General features: G+C 42.7%; 1 protein-coding gene across 1 annotated transcript in view; it reads left to right on the forward strand.

Moving 5' to 3' along the window:
- RFX7 (regulatory factor X7) overlaps positions 1–20,177 on the forward strand; it is a 49,599-nt gene that overhangs the window by 12,472 nt on the left and 16,950 nt on the right. The window contains exons 2-4 of the mRNA XM_053954675.1: positions 9,268–9,301; positions 16,426–16,508; positions 17,292–17,414. Coding sequence (XP_053810650.1) covers positions 9,268–9,301; positions 16,426–16,508; positions 17,292–17,414 — 240 coding nt within the window. The remainder of the gene's footprint in view (positions 1–9,267; positions 9,302–16,425; positions 16,509–17,291; positions 17,415–20,177) is intronic.

Raw genomic sequence — 20,177 nt, forward strand, 5'->3', positions numbered from 1 at the left:
GAGAAGGATATCTGTGGCATGGAGGAGGGACAAAGAGTGTGCCAGGGAAACCCTGCAGGTTAAGCTGGGCCTCCTCAGTGCAGTGTCTGTGAGAGGCCTGGGGCAGCCCCTGGATTGCTTCTCTGCTTCCCAGTGTGTGCCAGGCGCAGGGAGCATCGGGATGGCAGCGTGTTGGGAAGGCTGGGGCTCGTTTCCAGGCTGGCAGTGGGACACCTGCAGGTTTTGGGGAGGGGATGGCTTCTTATGACGTGAGCGGCGTGTGGGGCTCCGCAGGGCAGGGGGGTCTCATCTGCTCCCTCAGGATAAAGCCACAGAAGAGCTTGGGCAGGACTGGGTTGTGACACTGCAAACCAGATAACAGCCCCTGGGTATCAAATTAATAGGGAAATAAAGAGGTACAAGAGGTAACAGTAGCAGCAAATCTCTCTGTTAAGAGAACATAACTAGGATAGCTGTGGGTCTTGAAAATGTTGAAATAAAGAAGAAGAAACCCAGTTTTTATCAGCAGGCTTAAATCTACCATCCGGGCACCTGTGCCACCATTGGGAAACACGTGTGGTGGGAAAGCCTGGCTGCAGAGCTGCTGACACTGGGAGCTCTTCTGCTGGGTTCAGCTGAGCTCTGAGCTACGTACAGTAAACACAGCGTTGTGCAGATTTCAACATTGCTGGGTGTGTGTTACATGTAAGCAGAGTGTAGAACTCTTCCTGTTCTCTCACATCAATATTGTTTTGCTTTGCCATCAAGTGTCTGTAGCCACCATTTCCCAAGGGAAAGGCAGCAGAGGACCAGGGCTGTGACCTGTGGCAGGCTGTGATGTACAGCAAGGTGCTGCCTTCCTCCTCCTCCTCAGCTTGTTGACTCTGCAGGCATGGAAGAGAAACAATTTTGTACATGTGTTTTATAGATGCACTGAATTTCCTGTTTGGTTTTTAAGCTCTGAGAAGTGTCACCCCCTTAGTTTCACTAGGCATTCTTTCTTGGAGCCATGTGGGACAAAGGCTGGAGAAAAATCCCAGTGTCTCATTGGCTTTACAGTGCCTCCAGTTCAGACCCTTAAGTAATGTTGTGATGGGGCTTCTGATGACCTCAGCTGAAAATAGCACAGCAGGTCTCTTAGCTATCTATAGACTGGATTGTGAAGCAACCAAAAGTTGATTTGTTTTTTCATAATTAGTTTTAAACCCAGCAGTTTTCGTTGTGGAATATGAGAGTTGTTGCAATGGATGATTTGCTGCATGGCTACAAACCTGCATGTCTGGTGACTGTTTCCATCATTCTGCTTTCAGTGGGACATTCCTGAGATGAAATTTCTACTGAAATAATCTTTTTTCATGATGCTTTTTTGAGGTTGTAGATTGTTAGTAATAAATACAGGATGCAGCTCCTCTGAAGTCATATTATCTTCCCACATCCTGTACAGAGGGCACTGCATCCTTGGAACAGAATCTCCTGCCTGAATGTAACAATATGCACTGATTTTAATTCAGAGCAGTGCTGAAAGAGCCAGGGTGAGAGCTGTGTAAAAGCATTTTCTTTGTCTCTTCTGAGAGTTCATTACAGTAACTTATGGCAATATACTGAATTTAAATAAATGTTAAAAGAGCCCCAACCCTAGGAACTTAAATGACTGTCTTGTTGGAATAGAGCACCTGGCAGTGTGTGGTTGTTGCAAGTTCTTCCCAGTTATTTTAAGAATAGTGGAACAAGCCTTTAGCATTGAATACAACTAGATTTCTTCAGAGAGCTGAAAGAGATGTTTATAGAGCTACGTTTCAGATGTAGGTATTCTGATGTCTGCTGGCTAATTATTTCTTGGCAGTTCATTACAATGGGCTATATGTGAGATTTGGGCATTTCATTAGCAGCCTCATCTTCCTTCTTTGTTCAGCTGTTTGTATAGTTGGCATTATTTATACTCATAAAATTACCATAGTGTCAGAAATGGTGAAGGGATTCAATTTTTAATTCTCTATGAACTATCTTAATTGCATTTAAGTAACAAGTGTTGAAGTCAGGCGTTTGACACATTTTAACCTGCATTAACTTCAAGGCATGCTGAACCACTGTTTTTCATCACTGTGATGTAACATTGCTCCTCCTTATGTCTGATGGAGAACTGGTTTAGCTTATTCTCTCTAGTGAGTGGAAGGAGGTGGATTAGGTTACAGGGAGGATGATGAAGTAGTGGCAGCTCACCCTTCTTGTTGCACTCTTTTATTGGCTTGCTGAGCGTTTGCCTCCTGATTTTGCTGAGAAGGGTGATTTGCCTGGGATTGAGGAGGAATCTGCTTTCAGAAAGAGACGATATATGCCGGTTGGTGAATTCTCACTTTGTTTACTTTTTGAGGCCTGAGAGTTGGACACTTTTTTGTATTTCCAGTGGACATTGCTCTATTTTTATACTTCAGAGAAACAGCAATACCTCATGTGCTTTTAGGATGCAATTGTGGTCCCTGTGGCTTTTATATGGAATAAAAATATATCTGCATTTGAATTCTGAAAGACCTAATTTGTCTTGCATTAAATGTTTTGCCGCTGTTTGCCTGTGTTTGTGCTAGGCTCAAGTGCCTGGTGTCTGGGGCATGACACTGGACTCCCCCGGGGGAGGGAGCAGTGCAGGCAGGGACGGAGCCCCTAGGTGGCATCAGAAGCCACCCGATTTTTGGCTGCTGCACGCCCGAGGGTGAGAGGTGAGGATGGGAGGGGGTTCCTGGCCCTGGAGTGCGGGGCCATGCCTGGGGTGTGCTTTCCTTTCTTGGTGCCCTGTGCTAGAGCTCTTATGGCATTAGCCGAGCAGTATGGATAGTCGTCATTTTGCTAATTCAAACAAGTTTCAACCTTGTGCAGCTCTGCTTTCTAAATATTTAATTGAAATGCTTTTACAGCCATTTTACTTCTTTATCACTGTGAGCCAAGCCAGACAATGTAACATGGCATATGTTAAGATGTTAATTGAGTAGCAGCACACATATAGGCGGCTGTTTCATAATTTTCTCCTTAGATGATCCTTGGCTCCAGTTTAACATTTCTTTGTGCTTCTGAGTGGAAGGTTATATAAAGATATATTTAGAGCTGTTAGTCTAAGAAAGAGAAGCATTAATTCAGTAAGATTAAGAATTAAGGGCTGATTGCTGCAGGCACTGCTGGGACACAGTGCTTGTCGTGGTAAGGATGTGATAATAGTACCTTTCTGATAGTACCACTTACTGTAATGGGGTTGGTAATCCTTTTATTGAGTGGTTCCTCACAGCACACAGAGTAAATAGAGATTTTTTTTTTTTTTTTACCTGATGTCGTCAGAGTAGTGGAATTCAGACTGAATCTTTCCAAAAGGGTATGTGGTCAGTTTAATAATGACCTTCCCTATTTTAACAAGGTTTTCAGAAAGATGGCTTTGCCAAAACTGTTACTGTTGGTACTTTGTAGTGGATTCTGACTTGTTTTCCTTGGGAGCTGAAGTGGATTTTTGCAAGAGGGAAAGGGGCAGCAGGACATTGCACAGGAGGAGGAGTTCCTGGGTGCTGTCAACACCCAAATGCCTCCTGTGCCTGGGAGACATGAGCCTGGCAGTGCTGCTCATGTGCTACTGCTCCCAACAGGAGCAGCCCTTCCAGAGTACCCCTAGGCCCTGTTGCTAAGCAGTTTGACAAACAACCTGCAGGGATGGTATGGGGGAACAGTGGGAAATGGAGGCTTTTCAGATTGCAGTAATTTTTGAAATTTTTGACACTCCTTCTTTGGCAGACAGCTCTAAGTGTTGTCTTGGTTATTCTTCTCTTGTGGAAGGCTTGTTTTCAGGTGTGAGTAAAATACCAGGGCAGCAGTGTCACCATGCACTGTAAGGGTTGTGTGTGCTGCATGTGAGCCGCTCAGAACTTTCCTGTGGCCTGAACAGTCCCTGTTGGGGTTTTGGTTTTTACATTATTTTATAATTATTATAATAATTTATAATCATTATACATTATTTTATAACTTGGTAAACATTTTCTCTCTCAGATGGCTGAGAGGGTGGTTTGCAGTCTGAGGTGAATAACTAGGTAACTGTGCCCATGGTAAGTAACTGCATGCTGGGGTTTTCTATTTTAGTTGCAACTTTTTGCTGTAAGTCCTGCATGTTGGGTAATAATGTAACTTAATACTCTAGTACTGGAATCTGAGACCCTGCAGAGGGGAGCCCTTGCTGTCTGGTCAGGAGTTAAGCCCTGCCTTCCAGATGCAAGGCTCAGTTATGAGCAGTGATGGAAAGCAGTTTCTTTTCATCAGTTGCATTATGGTTTGGCAGAAATAATGTTTTCTCTAGGTTGTCCAATAAGTGGCAAGCACATGAAACACAGCTATACAGAGGCTATTTTCGGGAGGATGTTTCAGTTCATGCAAATATTTGCAATCTTGGGCTGAATGGGATACAGAGTATCTGTGGTAATTTCGCAGTATGCGCCAAACCTTTGATGAAAAAATCACTCTGGGCTTCCCACATGTGACCACCTACTCAAACCATTATTAAATTCTGCACAACAAATTGTAGCTCCACTTGTCTGCTGAGTTCGGTTGAACTGGCTCTGTTGTTGTTGACGTCCTCCTCCATTTGAGGGATGAGTCCACTGCCAGTGCCTGAATGGTGAGAGCCGTGTCCTGTGTGACTTTTGGGGCTGGGAGGTCTCCCCTGAGTGAGCAGAACAGTGATGTCCTGGAGGTGCTGCTGTCCCCCTGCTGCCAGGGACTCAGCCCGGGAGTGCCCGTGGCAGCACGGTGCTCTGGACCTGTGTCCCAGGAGAGGAGCTGTGCCGCAGGGCGGGTGTCGCTGCGCTCCCGCAGTGTTGGTCACCTGCTGCCTTTCACAGGGGCCGAATGCTCTCAGCTGCAAAGCTGCTGACGGTTCGTTTCAGTGCCGTGCAGGTTTTGGGGAGGCTCAGGGTTAACCAGGCAGAAGCTGATAAATTCAAGGGCTTTCTTTTATTTCTCCCAACCACCTCCCTTTTTCTGGTCTCACAGACATAAGGCTTCTCTTATCCCTTGTGGTTATATGGCTTCTCTTATTTGCAGCATTAAGGAGGTACTCGTGCTCAGAGCAACTGAATTGTGCCACTTCTGGTAATACAATAGTCCCATATTGCTCAGTACAATTCAGCTGCCTCTTCCTGAAAGTAAGTATTGCTTAATTAGAGGAAGATTGGCAGCATCTGGTTCTATGCCACTTAGAAAAAAGAATTGCATCTCCTTGCCTTATTCTTCTGCTTTTTTCCCCTCTCTGTCCCTCAGTGCAAAGTAAACTCAGCTGCTCACCTGGGAAGAGAGCACACTCCTCATTCTGCCCATGCCAAGTCAGGGCTATTCTGAGCAGAAATACATAAATAGGTCAGGGAAAACAGAAATGCATACTTTGGCAGAAGATAGAAGAGCAGTTTGAGGAAATACTTTCATCTGATTTCTCCTGATCATTCTCCCAAAGGTAATTTCAGGAGTTTGTCTTCAGCCTTTAGAAGCATCAATTGCTACAACCTTTGAAACTTATCTTCCAGAATCCTTCAGAGGTCTTGGCCCTTCCTGAAAGGCTTTTTGCTGCAGACTCAAAACAACCAACACATGGTTCTCTGGGAAGTTGTAGGGTCTGGGGTTCTCCATGAGACACAACAGCTTTTGTAGGGAGCTGCCCTATGCTGCTTCTCCAAGCACAGCCCAAGAAACCTCATTTTCTCTGCTGTTTTATTAATTAGTAGAAGCTGTGTGCATGTTTTTGAGTGGCTGGTAGGTAAGTGACCAGAAATGTCCAGATTGATGTGCTTTAATGGTGTTCAGAGCAGAGTTGACATTTTTGAGGAGCATTGCTGTAGACAGTACAACAGGGTCCCTCTTGAGTCACTCCGTGTGCCTTAACTTTGAAACAGTCAATAGGATGGCACCCACTGAATAAGTGCCTCCTTTTTGGTTGTGACAGTGTCTGTATTTTTTGATTGGAGAGGAGCACATACAAGGCTTTGATAGAAAATTTTATGCTCCACAGTTCTTGTGTTGGGTCATTGGGCACAAGGTGGCAAATCCAAGGTAGCTGTAAAAGCAGCCATATTCGTTGTCGCTCACAAGAGACAGCTACCCCCAGAGTCACAGATCTTGTCCTGGATCAAACTGCATGAAGTAGCCTGGATTAATTTTTGGATCAAGTAAGTGGACTAATTTAACTTGAGGGAGACTGTCACCATGTAGAGCTATGAAAGAGAGTAACACCAGCTGTGCTTCTAGGTGGGGGTGAATCACAATGAGCCTCCAGGAGGAACAGTGCTGGCTGTGGGCTTTAGGTGCAGTTTCTTAGTTTCCAATGGGCTTAGGTTCCAAATAGATTCAAATGGTTATTTTCATTAGAAAGAACATAATTCCTGCTGTTCTCTTGCAGCTACTCCTAGGCTTGCAGCAAAATGTGTGGGTAATGGCCTCCAGATGTTAGAAATGGCTCTGTGAAGGGCCTGATTCAGCCTGGTTGTTGGGATTGCTGGTTGCACGCATGGTAATTGCAGTAGTAATTAAGTATGGGATGCCTTTGGCAGGGACAGAAGCAGACTGACTTACTTGTAAATGAAACTTCAGCTTTCAAAGCATGTATGTCCTGCTAGAGAAGAAGTGGGGCAAAATAAACAAAGGTGGCAGGTGTAACTGGGATGTCTGTCCCTTTGCCACTTCTGTCACTTGCCTTTTTATCTCCTGATGTGCTGGGGATGTATCCTGCAGTGTCACCAAATTGATTGTTTCTGTGCAGTGCTCAGGTCCATGAGAAGGTCACTCCCAGTACTGTCCCAGTCAAAGGGCTCATTCCTCAGGGTTGCCAGTGCTTGACTTTGATTGCTTCTACTGGAAGGGAAATAAGCATTTTTGTCATTAGGCACAAGCTTTATAAAATGAAGCAACATTTACCTGTGCTCTGGTTAGAAAGAAAGACACCTCAGTTTACCACTAACAAATTTTAATTATGTCATCCCAGTATACTCAAGAGCATGGAGCAGAAGGTGGAAAAATTGTTTTTTAAATAGAGATCACACTTAGCCCTGCTGAAGCAGTGGGACCTTTGCCTTTTAAAATGTCACAACATCTGCTTGCAGATTGGAGGACATGAACTTGACTGTCCTTTTTATGCCACCAGTTTACAAAAAGGAAACATAGTGAGCTGTATTTACTGGCCCTATTATTGCTCCTCTGCTGCAGCTTCTCAACACTGTTGATCGGTGCTGTAGGAGCAGAGGTCACAACTGGAAGAGCCTGCACTAAATTTGAGAGTTTACATTTCCTGACTCAGACTGATATTTGGAGATAAAGGGACAGCTCTAGGGATCTCCTGTCCAGCTGCCTCCTGGCAACTTGCCTCTTTCTCTTTGCAAGAAGAAGACATTAATGCAGATGGGCATGCTGATGCTCAGGTTGGCAGAAGGGAAGCTGTGCTGGCTGGAGTGTGCTCTCCTGAAAAGCCCAGTGCATGGACTTGTCTGCAAGTCTGTAGAGGCTGTGTTTGGGCTAAGTTTCCTATGTCTGTACCCTGCATCCCCTTGCCCTTCATGCACCCTTTCTGTGTAAGCTGCCATGTGAAGCCATACAAGAGCTTTGGGTACAAGAGTAGGTACTTATGCCTGATTCCTGTTGCCTGCTGCTTTGTAGGAGAGGCTGTTGATCTGTGGCAGCACAGGGACTGTGAGACCTTGCTCGGGGTTGGAGGCAGTGGTGGAGTCCAGGGTGGAGAAGTGCTGCTGGAGCATCTGTGTCCCCATCAATTTGCTCAGCTTTGGGTCAGATGCACTGGCAACATGCAGCAGCAGCAGGTTTCCATGCTTGGTGTCCTTTGACTTTTCTGCTAAGATGGTGGTTTTTGATAAGTGAGATGACATTTAGGTTCCCTTCTTCAGTTGCTGCAGTATATGTAAGCGTCTCTCCCAAGGCAAGGCAAAGCAAAGCTTCCATATTTGCCATCCTTTGTACTCCCTGTTCTTCAAAATCCCCAGCAGCTCTGCTTTACTGTCTCCTTGGTGTTCCTGTCTACCCACCTGATGGCTTCTCCTACACAAAGTCAGCTGAAGTGGATGGCTGCTGATGGATCTGTTCCAGTGAACTTGTCAAATGTTCTTACCTGTTGAAATCTTTTCTTGTATTCTGTCACTATAACCTGAGCGGTTCTTGTATGGGAAGGGGCATCAGTGTTAGCAGCCTCTACAAAACAGATTTTTAGACAGTCTTGTTCGAAAGTGGAAGTGGTGTAAAAAGCAGGGCAACCATACTCCTGCCTCTGGGCATCTGATGGAACAGTAGATGCTGGTTCCTATCACCACCAGACACTAGAACCATTTGTTTTGCTTGTTTCTTACTCAGAGTTTTAGGAGATCCATCAGCTGCCTGACTTAGTCTAGCTTTTTTAGCACCTGTACAAAAGTAAAATAGCTTCCATGAGATGTTTTGTTGTTTAAGGAGATTGAATTATGTTTTATTTTACTAGAAAAATAATTGCTCTCTGAACTCAAAATAATTGTTTGATGCTTGTTCAGTATGTGTTCAGGCTAGGGTTTTCTGTATGGGAAACCTCCTGCTCCTCTTCAGAGCAGTGATAAAATGCCTTCAACTAATGCTGTCAGATGAAGCATGTGAAGTACAGCACCCTTAAGAAACACAAGAGCTGCTCATGGGTGTGTTTATAGGAAGTATAATAAGTTCCATACTGTTTGCCCGCCTTGGCACATGCACTGAGGTCATTCCTGGCATATTTCTATTGAATCCCCACCCAGTGTAGTCTTAATAAGCCAGCTGGGAGGTAGATAACTTGGAAAACTCCAGAGTTGCCAGTGGAATAACAGCTGTGTGCCTTGTAGCAGCTCTTTCGAAAGCTAGAAATACATGCCTTGAAGTGATGGGATTTACTGAAGCATGGGGAGAAGGGGATGTTAATTGTTTTTACAGATAAACAAGTCAAATGCATTTAAATTATAAGAGCTACAATAAAAGTTGTAATATCCATCCTGGCTGCATTGCAGCTTGGGATAATAATTGCAATGGTATTTCATTTAAAAAATGCCGTTCTTATGTAAAAGAACAAGCAGCAAAATTCTAGCAAGCAATTAAGTTTGGGTGACTTTCTACAGAAAAATAGCTGACTATTATTCCATAGACTAGCAGGATAATTCAGAGTAAGATATAAAGCCTACAGTGCAGTGATAGAAATTCTAAAATGTAATGTTTTTGTCAATGATTTTAGACTAATTCACTATTTCTCTTCTCTCTTTCTTCCCTCACATCTAGCAAAACTGTACAATCTAAAGTGGACTGCATTTTGGTAAGTACAACTCCAGAATGCTTTTCAATATTTAATGAGCTGCAAGACCAAAATAGATGGCTCTGGAGACTGACAGCTATTATGAAGCCTTTCCTTAGCAGTACTTGAAGGTACTACCACTAAATGTGATCAAAATTACTTACCATCTCAGGTACCTTCCCAGAAATGTGCAACACTGCAGGTCTTGTTAGCTCTGCTGTGCTGCTTAGGGCAGAGAGATCATTTTTTGAAGTGGGAAAGGCCCTTGAATTGCAAAAACATCATCTTCATTTGTGCATTAAAAATAACAGGATCTAGGCAGTGAGATTATTTTTAGGAAGCACTAGATCTGAAAGAGGTTTTATTTGTTTTTAGTAGTGAGCGGGTTGCAAGTTTTTTTAAATCAGAGTCTTGAGTTCATAAATCTTAGGACTGGAGGGAATTGCTTATCCTGACTTTCTACCTTCAGCACTTCATCCAGAAGTACCAGTGGATAAGACAAAAAAGTGTCATAGGCAACCATCTGGATACTTTCAAATAGTATGGCTGGGCTAACAAAGAATACTCTACGAAGCCATATTATCAAAGGCTAATTCAGGTGGTACTGAGTCTTGCCTTAAAATGTTTTAATTTATTATTGTATAAGATTTAAAGCTTTATTGTGTTTCAGACAAACTTTGGACCCCATTTAACCTCTGTTTAAAAGTTCTTGGATGCACCCAGTGGGAATAGGGGTGCAGAATGTAATTTTTGTCCCCTTTATTCCTTATTGACATTTGTGAACACCAAGCAGGTGCCTTAAGATCTTAATTTTGTATGTGAGTCTTCAGTGGTAAAAGGACAGATTGCAAAACTGCATTTGTAAAACTCTTTTAACACCAGCTATTTCTGTAGGAAAAAAAAGGGAGTTGGGGTGTTTCTAAGTAGCATTGGAGAGGGAGTAAATAAGTGGGAGGCTAATCAGTCATCTACTTTTGGCAGTCTGTTTTAAGAAAATGGAATTACGCTAGGACTATTTTGCATTAAATTCTGCAGATTTATGGACTTTGTGTACTGAGGCAGGGATTATCAGTTTGCATGGAGGGTATTGGGTAGGTCTCATCCTTTGGATTGACAGAGAAATCTTGGACACAAAGCAGTCTCCATGGCTTGACTTGGAACGGAGCAGCAGTGTCCTGATGGTCTAATTTTCTGTTCCAGATGCCTCCTTGTCTGTCCTGCTGATGAGTTCAGAGGAGTTGTGTCAACAGTGGAAAAGCCACTCTAGGTTAGCAAAGGTAGATCTAATGCTGTTCAGGTTTAAAAAAGAAAAATCCAAGATCAGAATAGTTTGAGGAAATCAGAATTTAGCTGAATTCTGGCAAAATGGTTTCTGTGGTTTTAAGTGCTTTGGAAAACTGTGATCTGCAAGACAGAATCTAAAAGCATGTTGAACTGAAAGGCTGTGGCTGTGTAGCTCTGAATCCCTCCTTTGGTAGCATCAGTCACAGCCCCCGTGTGCAGAGCTGCACACAAATGTTCACAGGGTGCCAAGTTCAACACAGTTCAGCAGGGAGAGAGCTAGGAGGAAGCAGAGGTGATGGCAGTAGTCTGGTGTGGAGGTCTCTCACAGCAGAGGGCTCTGGAAAGCAGCCAGTGTAAGGGCACTGAGGCTGCAACTGCTCATACAAGAGTCCAGAGTTACCTGCCTTCAACTTGTTTCACTGCACCACTCACATTCCAACATACTGTCAGTTTCTGGGAGATCATAAGAAAATCATTGTACACTGTGCAATCCAAAAAAGATAATTAGCAAGAATTGTGGTGTAAACAGTCATTAAAAATTCATTATAACATCTTTTTAACTGTAGTAAACATGTCTAGCAGTAGACTCTCTTATGATTTCGCTTGTTATATTTGTAGCCACATACCAAGTGAACTTTTGAACCCGATTTTTAAAACGCTTTGCTCCATATAATCACTCAGCAAGAAGGCCAAGGCTTCTTTCCTTAGTCCTCGGAAAAGAGGTCAGTGCTGGTGGGAGAGTGCTGGATCCATGGCCGTGGAAACCAGAGCTGCTGGTGCTGTGGGGTGTGCTGAGGCAGTGTCTGTCAGTCCTGTGGCAGCAAAGGTGCCACTTGTCTCTTGGGCCCTGCAGGAGACAGGCAGAAGCTCCACGAAGCCTTGGCAGCTGTGCTTGGGCACTGTCAGAGCAAAGCTGCCATGTCTTTTTAGGGCTTGTTTGGAATGTTTAACACGTGAAATATGTTCCTGCTGCTGCTCAGATAAAGTATATCAATTGTATTTATTAGCTGCTTTCTAGAATAAAAGGGTATTTTTAGTATTAGTTATTTTCTGTCTTAGTGATATTTCCAACAAACCATCTGATCTAGAGTAATTCACCTTTGCTTTTTGTTTCTCTATTCATAAAGTGGGGAGATGATTGCTATTTTTAGTTCTGGTTGTTAAATAATAGATATTTGTTCTGCTGAAGTATGACAAATTTTAGGGCCTTTCTGCCAGTAGGTGCAGGTTACATTGCCATTGGCACAGCCTTTTTCACTTTGATTAGTGTATAGTTGTCTATAAATACTCAACGTGTGGAAAGAAATATTAAGAGCAGTCCATGCTCTCTAAAACAGTAGTCTTGCATAAAGCTTGCAGAGTGCCCCTGGCCTTCAGCTCCCCTTATCCAAACTCGAGGACAAAAATAACCTGTAATTCTGCTTTCATTATGGAAATTTGAAATAGTTCAAATTTGAATGACATTTGCACTGTGCACATTACAGAAGTAGCAGCTCTTCTGATTGTTCCTTACTATATTCTTCTTCTGTCTTATTTAAAGTTTGGCCTGACTAGGTAAACAATCCAGAAAAAGCACATGGTTTTTTTGCTTGGAGTTTTCCTTTGGTAATCCCTTCAGTCAAGCTTCATTTCAAAGCTGTCAGATGTTTGTGACCTGACAGTAGATCAGCAGTCAGAGGAAACCAGAAGGAGGGAGCCAATCCACCAAGGTCAGAAACCCTGAAATATATTCTTTGATTTTGGAGATTCATGTTCAAATCTCTAGGTTCTCTGCTTCAAGCAGAAACATGAATCAACTCTGTTTCCTGTAGCACAGATTAAGTCCTTAACCTCATTCTATGCTGAATAAATCTTTGTCTCTTTATGCTGCTGAAACTTGCAGTGGCAAGTTAGTGTCTCCCAAAATGGAAACAGAGATCAAAACCTGCTATTTTCATTTTAAAAAACCCTACCCCTCATAATTTTGGTCATCCTGGTTTATTTCACAGGTGTTTATTTTGCTCAATCAAAATGCCTGTTAAAATTATAAAGAAAGTTGCATCTGTTTCATTGAAAATCTTGTTCTATGTCTATTTGAGGCAGCAAAAGGACAGATTCATTTGGAGCAGATCTGTGTGGTTTAATTTGTTTGCTACTTATTTTGTGCATTTCTGTAGTTATCTATCTGTATTTGGTAATTGTCAAAACAGAAATAGCAGAGATGTCTGTTCCTTTATGTGTTACTGAAAGTCTTTGCTTAGCTGTGGCTTAAGGTTTTTAATTCTTTGTCCTTAGTTTTTCTGTCTCAGTATATAAGATCATGGAGGTGTTATGAGTACTTGATAGATTTTTGGCTAAATTGAAGACAAGTTGTAAAAATTAGTATGAACACTGCCTGCTCCCCATCTTCTTTGAATCTTCCTTTGTTTTTATGGTTTCAGTTGGAGGGGATAAAGGTAATGTGTGAAGAGCAAGGGTACCAGAGGCAATGCTTTGTGCTGGCTTTATACCTCAGTCTCCTACAAGCAGTTTAGCATGCTTGTGCATTTTTCTAATGCAACTTCAAGAAATATGATTTATAAATAGCCTTTGGAGAATTAGACCATCTTCATCTGATGTGATAGAACCAGTCAATCAAGGTCAGGATACTTCAAGCAGGATTTTTACTTAGATCCTTTTAAATAGCAGAAAAGGATTCCCCAGACGTTGCACAGGCTCTGTGGTTTTTAGAACAACAGTAGCATAAGCTTTAACAGGCTGCACAAAGGGGAGTTTGTCCAAGATGGTGCCAACATCACATTCTTCCTTTTGATGCCACCCAAATGGCATCATTCCTTTTCTCTTCCACTCTAATGACCTATTTTTTCCACACTGTTGACGTATTTGGGGATTGGGATGGGAATTTGTAGAATATTTTGTGTTCTTGTTTCTTTTTATTTATTTCCACATGCATCCAGCCTAGCACAAAGAATAACACAGAATGAATGAACCTTTTTCTTTTTGGTCAGTTAGTAGAGCAGCTGAAGTGCTCCTCCAATTTCCTAAATTCTGTGATTCTGATCGCATTAAAAAATTGTAAAGTTTTGATGCTTTGAACAATTGTAGTAACAGCAACTGCAGTTATTACTGGATTCACCAGACTTTTAGCATTGAGAACTGGTGGATGTCAGCTGAGTTTGAAGAGACTGTACTTACTAAGACTGTAACCAAATTTTGAGGGTTTCAGAAATGTGTAGCGAAAACACTGTTTAACAAATTTTAACTGAATAAAATGCAGTCTTTCTCAAATCTACTTGCACTGACTGTCACACTCCATCTCCTTGCTGCCACTTCTTCAGTTTCAAGATGATTTTCTCTAAATAGATTCAGTCTCATCTAATAAGCTTAGGTTTATCTAATTATCAGCAAGGTAGGATTACTGCTGTGAACTGCCTGTGACTTCTTTTAATTCTCCCATTCTGAGGTCCTGCCTTCCAGGGCTTCCCTGCTACTGTTGCTGGAAGCTGAAGGAGTTGTGCAGAAAGTGCTGCCCAGGGCCAGACATGGAGAGGAGTGGGGTTTGAGTGCAGACAGTAAGATCACATCATTCTCCAGCTGCTTCTGCCATGGATGGATGAGAGGAAGCTGTAATCAGCCACCTCAGATGTAGGGATGCAGTTTTGCTCATGGGAGAGTGGCCGGCTCACTCACATCCTTTGGAAAAGGTTCTGCTAACATAATCCCAGTCACATTTTTTCCTTTGCTGTTGGGGCTTTTTGTTGTTTTGTTTTTCTTTAATTTGGGGGGTTGGCAGGTGAGACCTATCTAGCAGAGTGGCTCAGACAGGGCCCTTCCACACAGCCCCTTCCTCCTGCCATGACACAGAAATAGCTTCAGCTGCAGTGGGCACTGAGACTACTGCAGTGTATTTTGATGAAAGGTTTAATATTTCTTCTAAAACCTTGCCTCCTGTGTTGCACTTGGGCATAGATTTGGAAGGGAGAACTTGTCTTTCACTTCAGTGTCAGACTCATGGGGAGGGGAGCAGGGGATTTATTTTGCCTGGGATGCTTTTGTCTCATGGATTAGTGCTTCCCATGCAAGGTAATCCCACCCAGACAGTGCCCTTTGGTGTGCTGCTTGGGCTTTTTTTTGCCATTTCAAACAAAAAGAGCTAAGTTCCTTGGACAAGAGGATGTCTAATAATGAAGTACAAATTTTCTTGTTAAATTTCTGTCTTCTCAAAAATGATTAATTTTCTGTAAATTCTTTCTTTGGAGAAGGTTGACTTTGCAATAATGAGCTTGCTAAAGGAAAACCCACCAATTTAAATGCAGTGATTCATACAGGAAAGGCAGAACAGAGAATTTGACAAAATATACCCATTATTAAGAAATACCTCTCTGGATACTTGGTGGTTTGAGCACCACTGCTGTGTAAGCTGCTGTAGAGCCACACAGAAATTGGTGTCAGCAAATTTCAAGAGTTTGTCAGAGGAAAAAGCCCCAACCAAATGTTGTGATTTGCTGCAGCCTATAAAAGCAGCACATCCAGTGTCTGTTACCTGTGTGCTGCTGGGTGTTTCTCTTGGCAGCTCTGTCGCATTGCTGGTGGCCCCGTTCAGTGCAGCACTTCTGGGCTGGGGTTTGCTGGCTGGGATTGTTGCGACCCCGCGCTCTCCCAGCTCCATTCCCTGCATGCCGTGTCCCACCAGTCCTTGTGCAGGGTCTGGGGTCAGGGAGGAGGAAGTGGAACCTCCTCTTTCCTGTGCTGCTGTCAGTTTTGTGCCAGCGAGGTTGGTCTGGATGTGACTGGGTCTGGTAGGGAGCCCCAGTTTGAAGTGAAGTTTAGGTTTTTGGTTTCCCCACTCCCCATTCTGCTCACTGCTGAAGTGAGCCAGGTCTCACTGCATGTTGGTCCCTCCTCTTTTCTGTTCCTTCTGGAAAATGTTACATTGGCAGTAAGACACCAGTAAAGACAAAGAGAATTAGCAGTAATCCAGAAGCTGTATTCGGACTTCAAAAAGGATCATGTGAGTCTCCAGCTCTGTACTGATGGAGCACCAGCTCAGGCAGTGTTTCTGCAGCATCTTCCTGAAGGAAACCCCCTGTGCTTCCTGCTGCATGGCTTTCCTTGCATTGCTGCTGAGCAGGCCCTAAGCATGTTATCACAGTTCATTTTCCTTCTATTTTTAAGTCCATGTACTGGTTTCAAATGACCAAAAGCTGGTCTCTGTGTAGCACACACTGGCTGCATACACCAGGTAAAACTCCCCCTCGTGTCTGATACTCAGCTGGTATCCTCTGGAGAAAGAGTCTGGCATAACTGATACGGATGTTTACTGAAGGGCTTGTGTGCAGTAACAGTTTCAATAACTGATTTTCAAAGGAAACAAAAAAATACATATGTACATATATAGGTTTTTAAATGGCTTAATGAAAGTCTATGACATTTAACTATTAGTAAATACAGTGGATTGCAGGATCACATCTGGCATTCTATGCTGTTACAGCATAGCTGGTTGTGATTCTGGATTCTCAGAGGTGCTTCATGTGTGCTCTGACAAGACCAAGTTTTCATGTTACATGTCTGGTTACAGAAGCAATCTGTCGTTAACATTTTTCCAGATTCTGCTTTTATTGCATGTGAATTTTGTAATTGTAGTAAGTGCTTTCTGGTGGGTGATGATGTGCAAATAAAATAGGAAATCACATTTCTAGTCACATAGTGCTCACGGTCATGTTCTTTCACATAAATAAATACATTCTTGTTTGAAATTATATTATTTAGGAATACACTGTCAGATGACAGTTTTTAACTGCCAAGCTCAACTATTCTTACTTGCTTTTTCCTCTCCTACCTCTCCCACTTTTTTTTTTTCCAAACCAAAACACCTTATCTAGCAAGAAGTTGAGAAGTTTACAGACCTAGAGAAACTCTACCTCTACCTTCAGCTGCCTTCGGGTCCCAACAATGGAGACAAAAGGTATGTGAGTGTAAAGGTAAACAGCTAATACTGCAAACTTGCTTTACTTCCTGTGGCACTTAACTGCTCAGGAATCATTCAAATGATGTTGGTAGCAGAAGCAACCTTTATTAAACATTAAGTACTCTTATTTTCCTGAAGATTGGATGTTGAGGGTTTTTTTTAAACTTTAGAATCTTTTATTGCATGAAAAGCTTGTGATTATAAATATCCTGAAATTAAAGAGTCATCAGAGAAAGCGTTTCACAGTCTGTGTAATTGTTCCTACACTGTTTATGCATGAAGTCATAAAATAGCAACACCAATGTGATGGTGGAGGAAAGAAAAAACTGATGGTATTTCTGGTAACACTTGTTTGACTAAAGGAAGTTCTAGAAAACCAGCCTGCAGATCAGAGTGTCACAAAATAAACCTCTTCTCAGTAGGATGGTTATAGGCAGGCAGATGCCTATAGGAAACACACTGAGTATCTCCTGGGAAAACTGGGTGTTCCCAAAGGACAGCTGGCAAACTCAGTGAGCAGAAGCTTAGAGGTGGCCAGTAAGGAATAATAAATTTGAGAGTCAGCTGTGTATCAGTCAAGAACTGGAGTGTGGAGTCTCTTTGTTAAATTGTGGATTAAAGAGGGAGAGGGAGAAATTACTGCCCAAGGCTCAAGGAATAGATAAATCCATGAGGTGCAGGCCCTCTTTGTTTCTGGTGTCTCTCCACCTGTATAGGCAGACAATTATTAAGTCCTCTATGGAGCCACGTCCTCATCAGCACCGCTCGTTCTCTCCCCAGCGATCAGATCTCCATGTCATCCAGCCGTGCCCAGCAGATGCACGCCTTCTCGTGGATACGCAACACCCTGGAAGAGCACCCCGAGACATCCCTTCCCAAGCAGGAGGTCTATGATGAGTACAAGTGAGTGCCATGCGTACGGCTTTAGCCAGTGCAGTGTTCTGTGACACTGACTCTGCACGTACCCCTCTGGTGTGTGTGGACACCTGATGGACCATGCTGCTGTACCTGAGGATGCAGTAGCTGCTCTGTGGCAAACTATATTCATTACTACTGCCTCTGGAGATAAGACTGTGATGTTTAAATTGTGCATTACATGTACAGTTGCTGAAGGAAAGGTACAAGTATTTCTTAACAAGTGAATATCAGTATCAGGTGAATGAATGAATATTGGGTTTGTTTTGTGCAGTGGCACAGGTAAAAAGCATCAGTTACTATCTTACAATGTGTGTTAGTCTGCTTGTTTACATACCTGTATGACTGCCTTAACAAGGGTGAGGGGTTGAATTGTTCCCCATAGATGCAGCTGTTTTGCACATATGATCTTGCCCATCGCACCTTTCTTTCCAGAATAATGCATAAATATTGGACCTTCCTGCAGCAAACCTGATTTCAGCAGAGGCACAATATATCTGAATATGTATGAAACCAGTAACCAAGGCCACTGTGAGTCTGTGTTGTCAAGTCTCAAAGCTACCGTGTAATGAGGAAGCGATTAGAAGCAAGGGAGAGGGAGCTGTCTGATGAAAGTTGGATTTGAATTCATTTACAGAACATACCCCATGGGGGAGGGGGAAAGAAATAATCATCCTCAGTCCAGTTGCCTGAAGATGAGTAACAGATTTATGATCTAGTATGAATATTTCCATAATCTGAACGATTACTGTAATTTGCAAGGAGCTGAATCCCTTCACCTCCTAAGTGCCCACAGGATTCACCCCATAGTAATTGTTATTGCAGGGCTGCCTTCTGCAAATACCTCTTTTTAATTAACTCTCTCTGCTGAAGTGTTTTACTCAGATTGAGCTGAAGCATGATGGCATTGGCTTGCCTGGGGTAGATAAACATGTACACACCTATTTCTGAGCTCCTGCACGGCCAGGAGCGGTGACGCAGCCTGGCAGTGCAGCCAATGGCACAGACACGCTGCGGTGGCCAATCCCCGAGCAGCAGCCGCTCGCGCAGACACAGCAACAGCGGCAGCTGCTGTGCGGGAGAGAGATGGGAGCGTTATTCTTAAATATATTTCTTATTAAATAATTTATGGCCTGCTTCAGCAACAAATCTGCTTGGCTTCCATGCTGTGCCAATCTGCAGATGCCCGGAAATATCATCATCTACAGATTGTGGAGTGTGAAATTTGGATGGCTTTGTATGTAGCTGCATCAAGTATTTGTGTATTGTATTTTTTTTTTCCCTAACAAAATAAGGGTGGTAAGCAAATATTCAGGAAAAATATCAAATGTTTGGAATCTGTTCTCCTTTGAAAGCTTCTGTTCTGTTTTTAAAACATTCCGTTTCTTTGAATATTTTCATGAGCTATTCTTACACACAAAAGGAGAAGCAGTCTTGGAGTGGGATGTGGGGAACAGGCATATAAATATGTGAGTTAGTTTTGATATGTCCTTTTTCTTTACCTAAGGGTGCTAAGACCTCGCAAAACTCAGTTCCGTTATATTAACCAGTTACCATTTCTCTCTTCTGTGTGCAGAGATGGATCTTGCATGAGCTCACATAAGCAAGCTTATGCACTCTGCATGTGTAAACCAAAAATGCAAGACTTCAGAAGACTGCTGCATCATACCAGCATCTTCATTCCTGCCATAAATTTTGGTCAAATAAATCTTGCAAAACTACCAGCCTTCTGCATCACCTTCCGTATTTTTTTTTTCTATGAAGAGGGAAAGACAGAAGCTTGCACTCCACACAAGTTCACCATTGGCAAGTGCTGATAGTGTTTTTAGCTCCTCCACATTTCAGTAGCCCCTTCTCTCTGGGCTTATTCAATACAGTGACTCTTCTTTGTGTTTTGTTACTCTTCAATTTAAGAGTGAATTCATGTTTCTAACTGGATAAAAGTGAGTGGATTCATCTTTCTTTTGAAAGGGATAAATTAAAAATGCATCACAATATAAGGCAATAGCACTTGGGAAGGCTTGAGAGCTTGCAGCTGAGTTTTAGAAAGGAGGTAGATGGGAGCTGGTTCACCTCTTGTTGGTGCTGTGATGCTGCTTGTACTGACAGAATACTTTGAGCTTTAAGAGGCTGGGTTTCTGTTGGGTCCTCAAAGTTCTTCTGCCATCTTCCTCTGGGAGTTATGTGGGAATACAGGCTGGAAAGTATGGGAGCTCAAGGGGAGGTGCCCATCATGTTATCCAACATGCAGTGAATAGATGCTGTTTCCCATTAGATCCTTTCAATGTTTTCATGAAAGTCAATTTTACTTGGGTATCTTGTCCCTATTAGAAAACATCCTTCTGCGCACAGCCATGTGTAGATTTAGCTGAGTTCAGACAATTAGGATTTCAAATCTATATGCAGTCCTGCAGTACTTATGCAGGCAAAATCCTTACTTGCACACAAAATTATTTGTTGAGCCTTCAGTAAACACTTGAGTCCTCTTATTTTATTTTACTGCTGTGACGTGAGGGATAAAAGTCATGCATATTTAAGTTTGGTGTCCTGAAGATTCACTTGATATGCTTAATATGGATTAGGAGGTCTTTGAGTCATCCTGTATCTCTTTCCTTTAGTCTGTAAATCATTAATCCTTGCTTTAGTGACTGCTAGGCCACTTGATGCCACCTGATGCATAGATTATATGCACTAAGTGTTAAGAATATTAACAAGTTAGAAGAATATTCAGATGTTAACACAGAAGAGGTC

The sequence above is a fragment of the Vidua chalybeata genome, chromosome 13, assembly GCF_026979565.1.
Source record: "Vidua chalybeata isolate OUT-0048 chromosome 13, bVidCha1 merged haplotype, whole genome shotgun sequence".
In the NCBI taxonomy this organism is placed as follows: domain Eukaryota; kingdom Metazoa; phylum Chordata; class Aves; order Passeriformes; family Viduidae; genus Vidua; species Vidua chalybeata.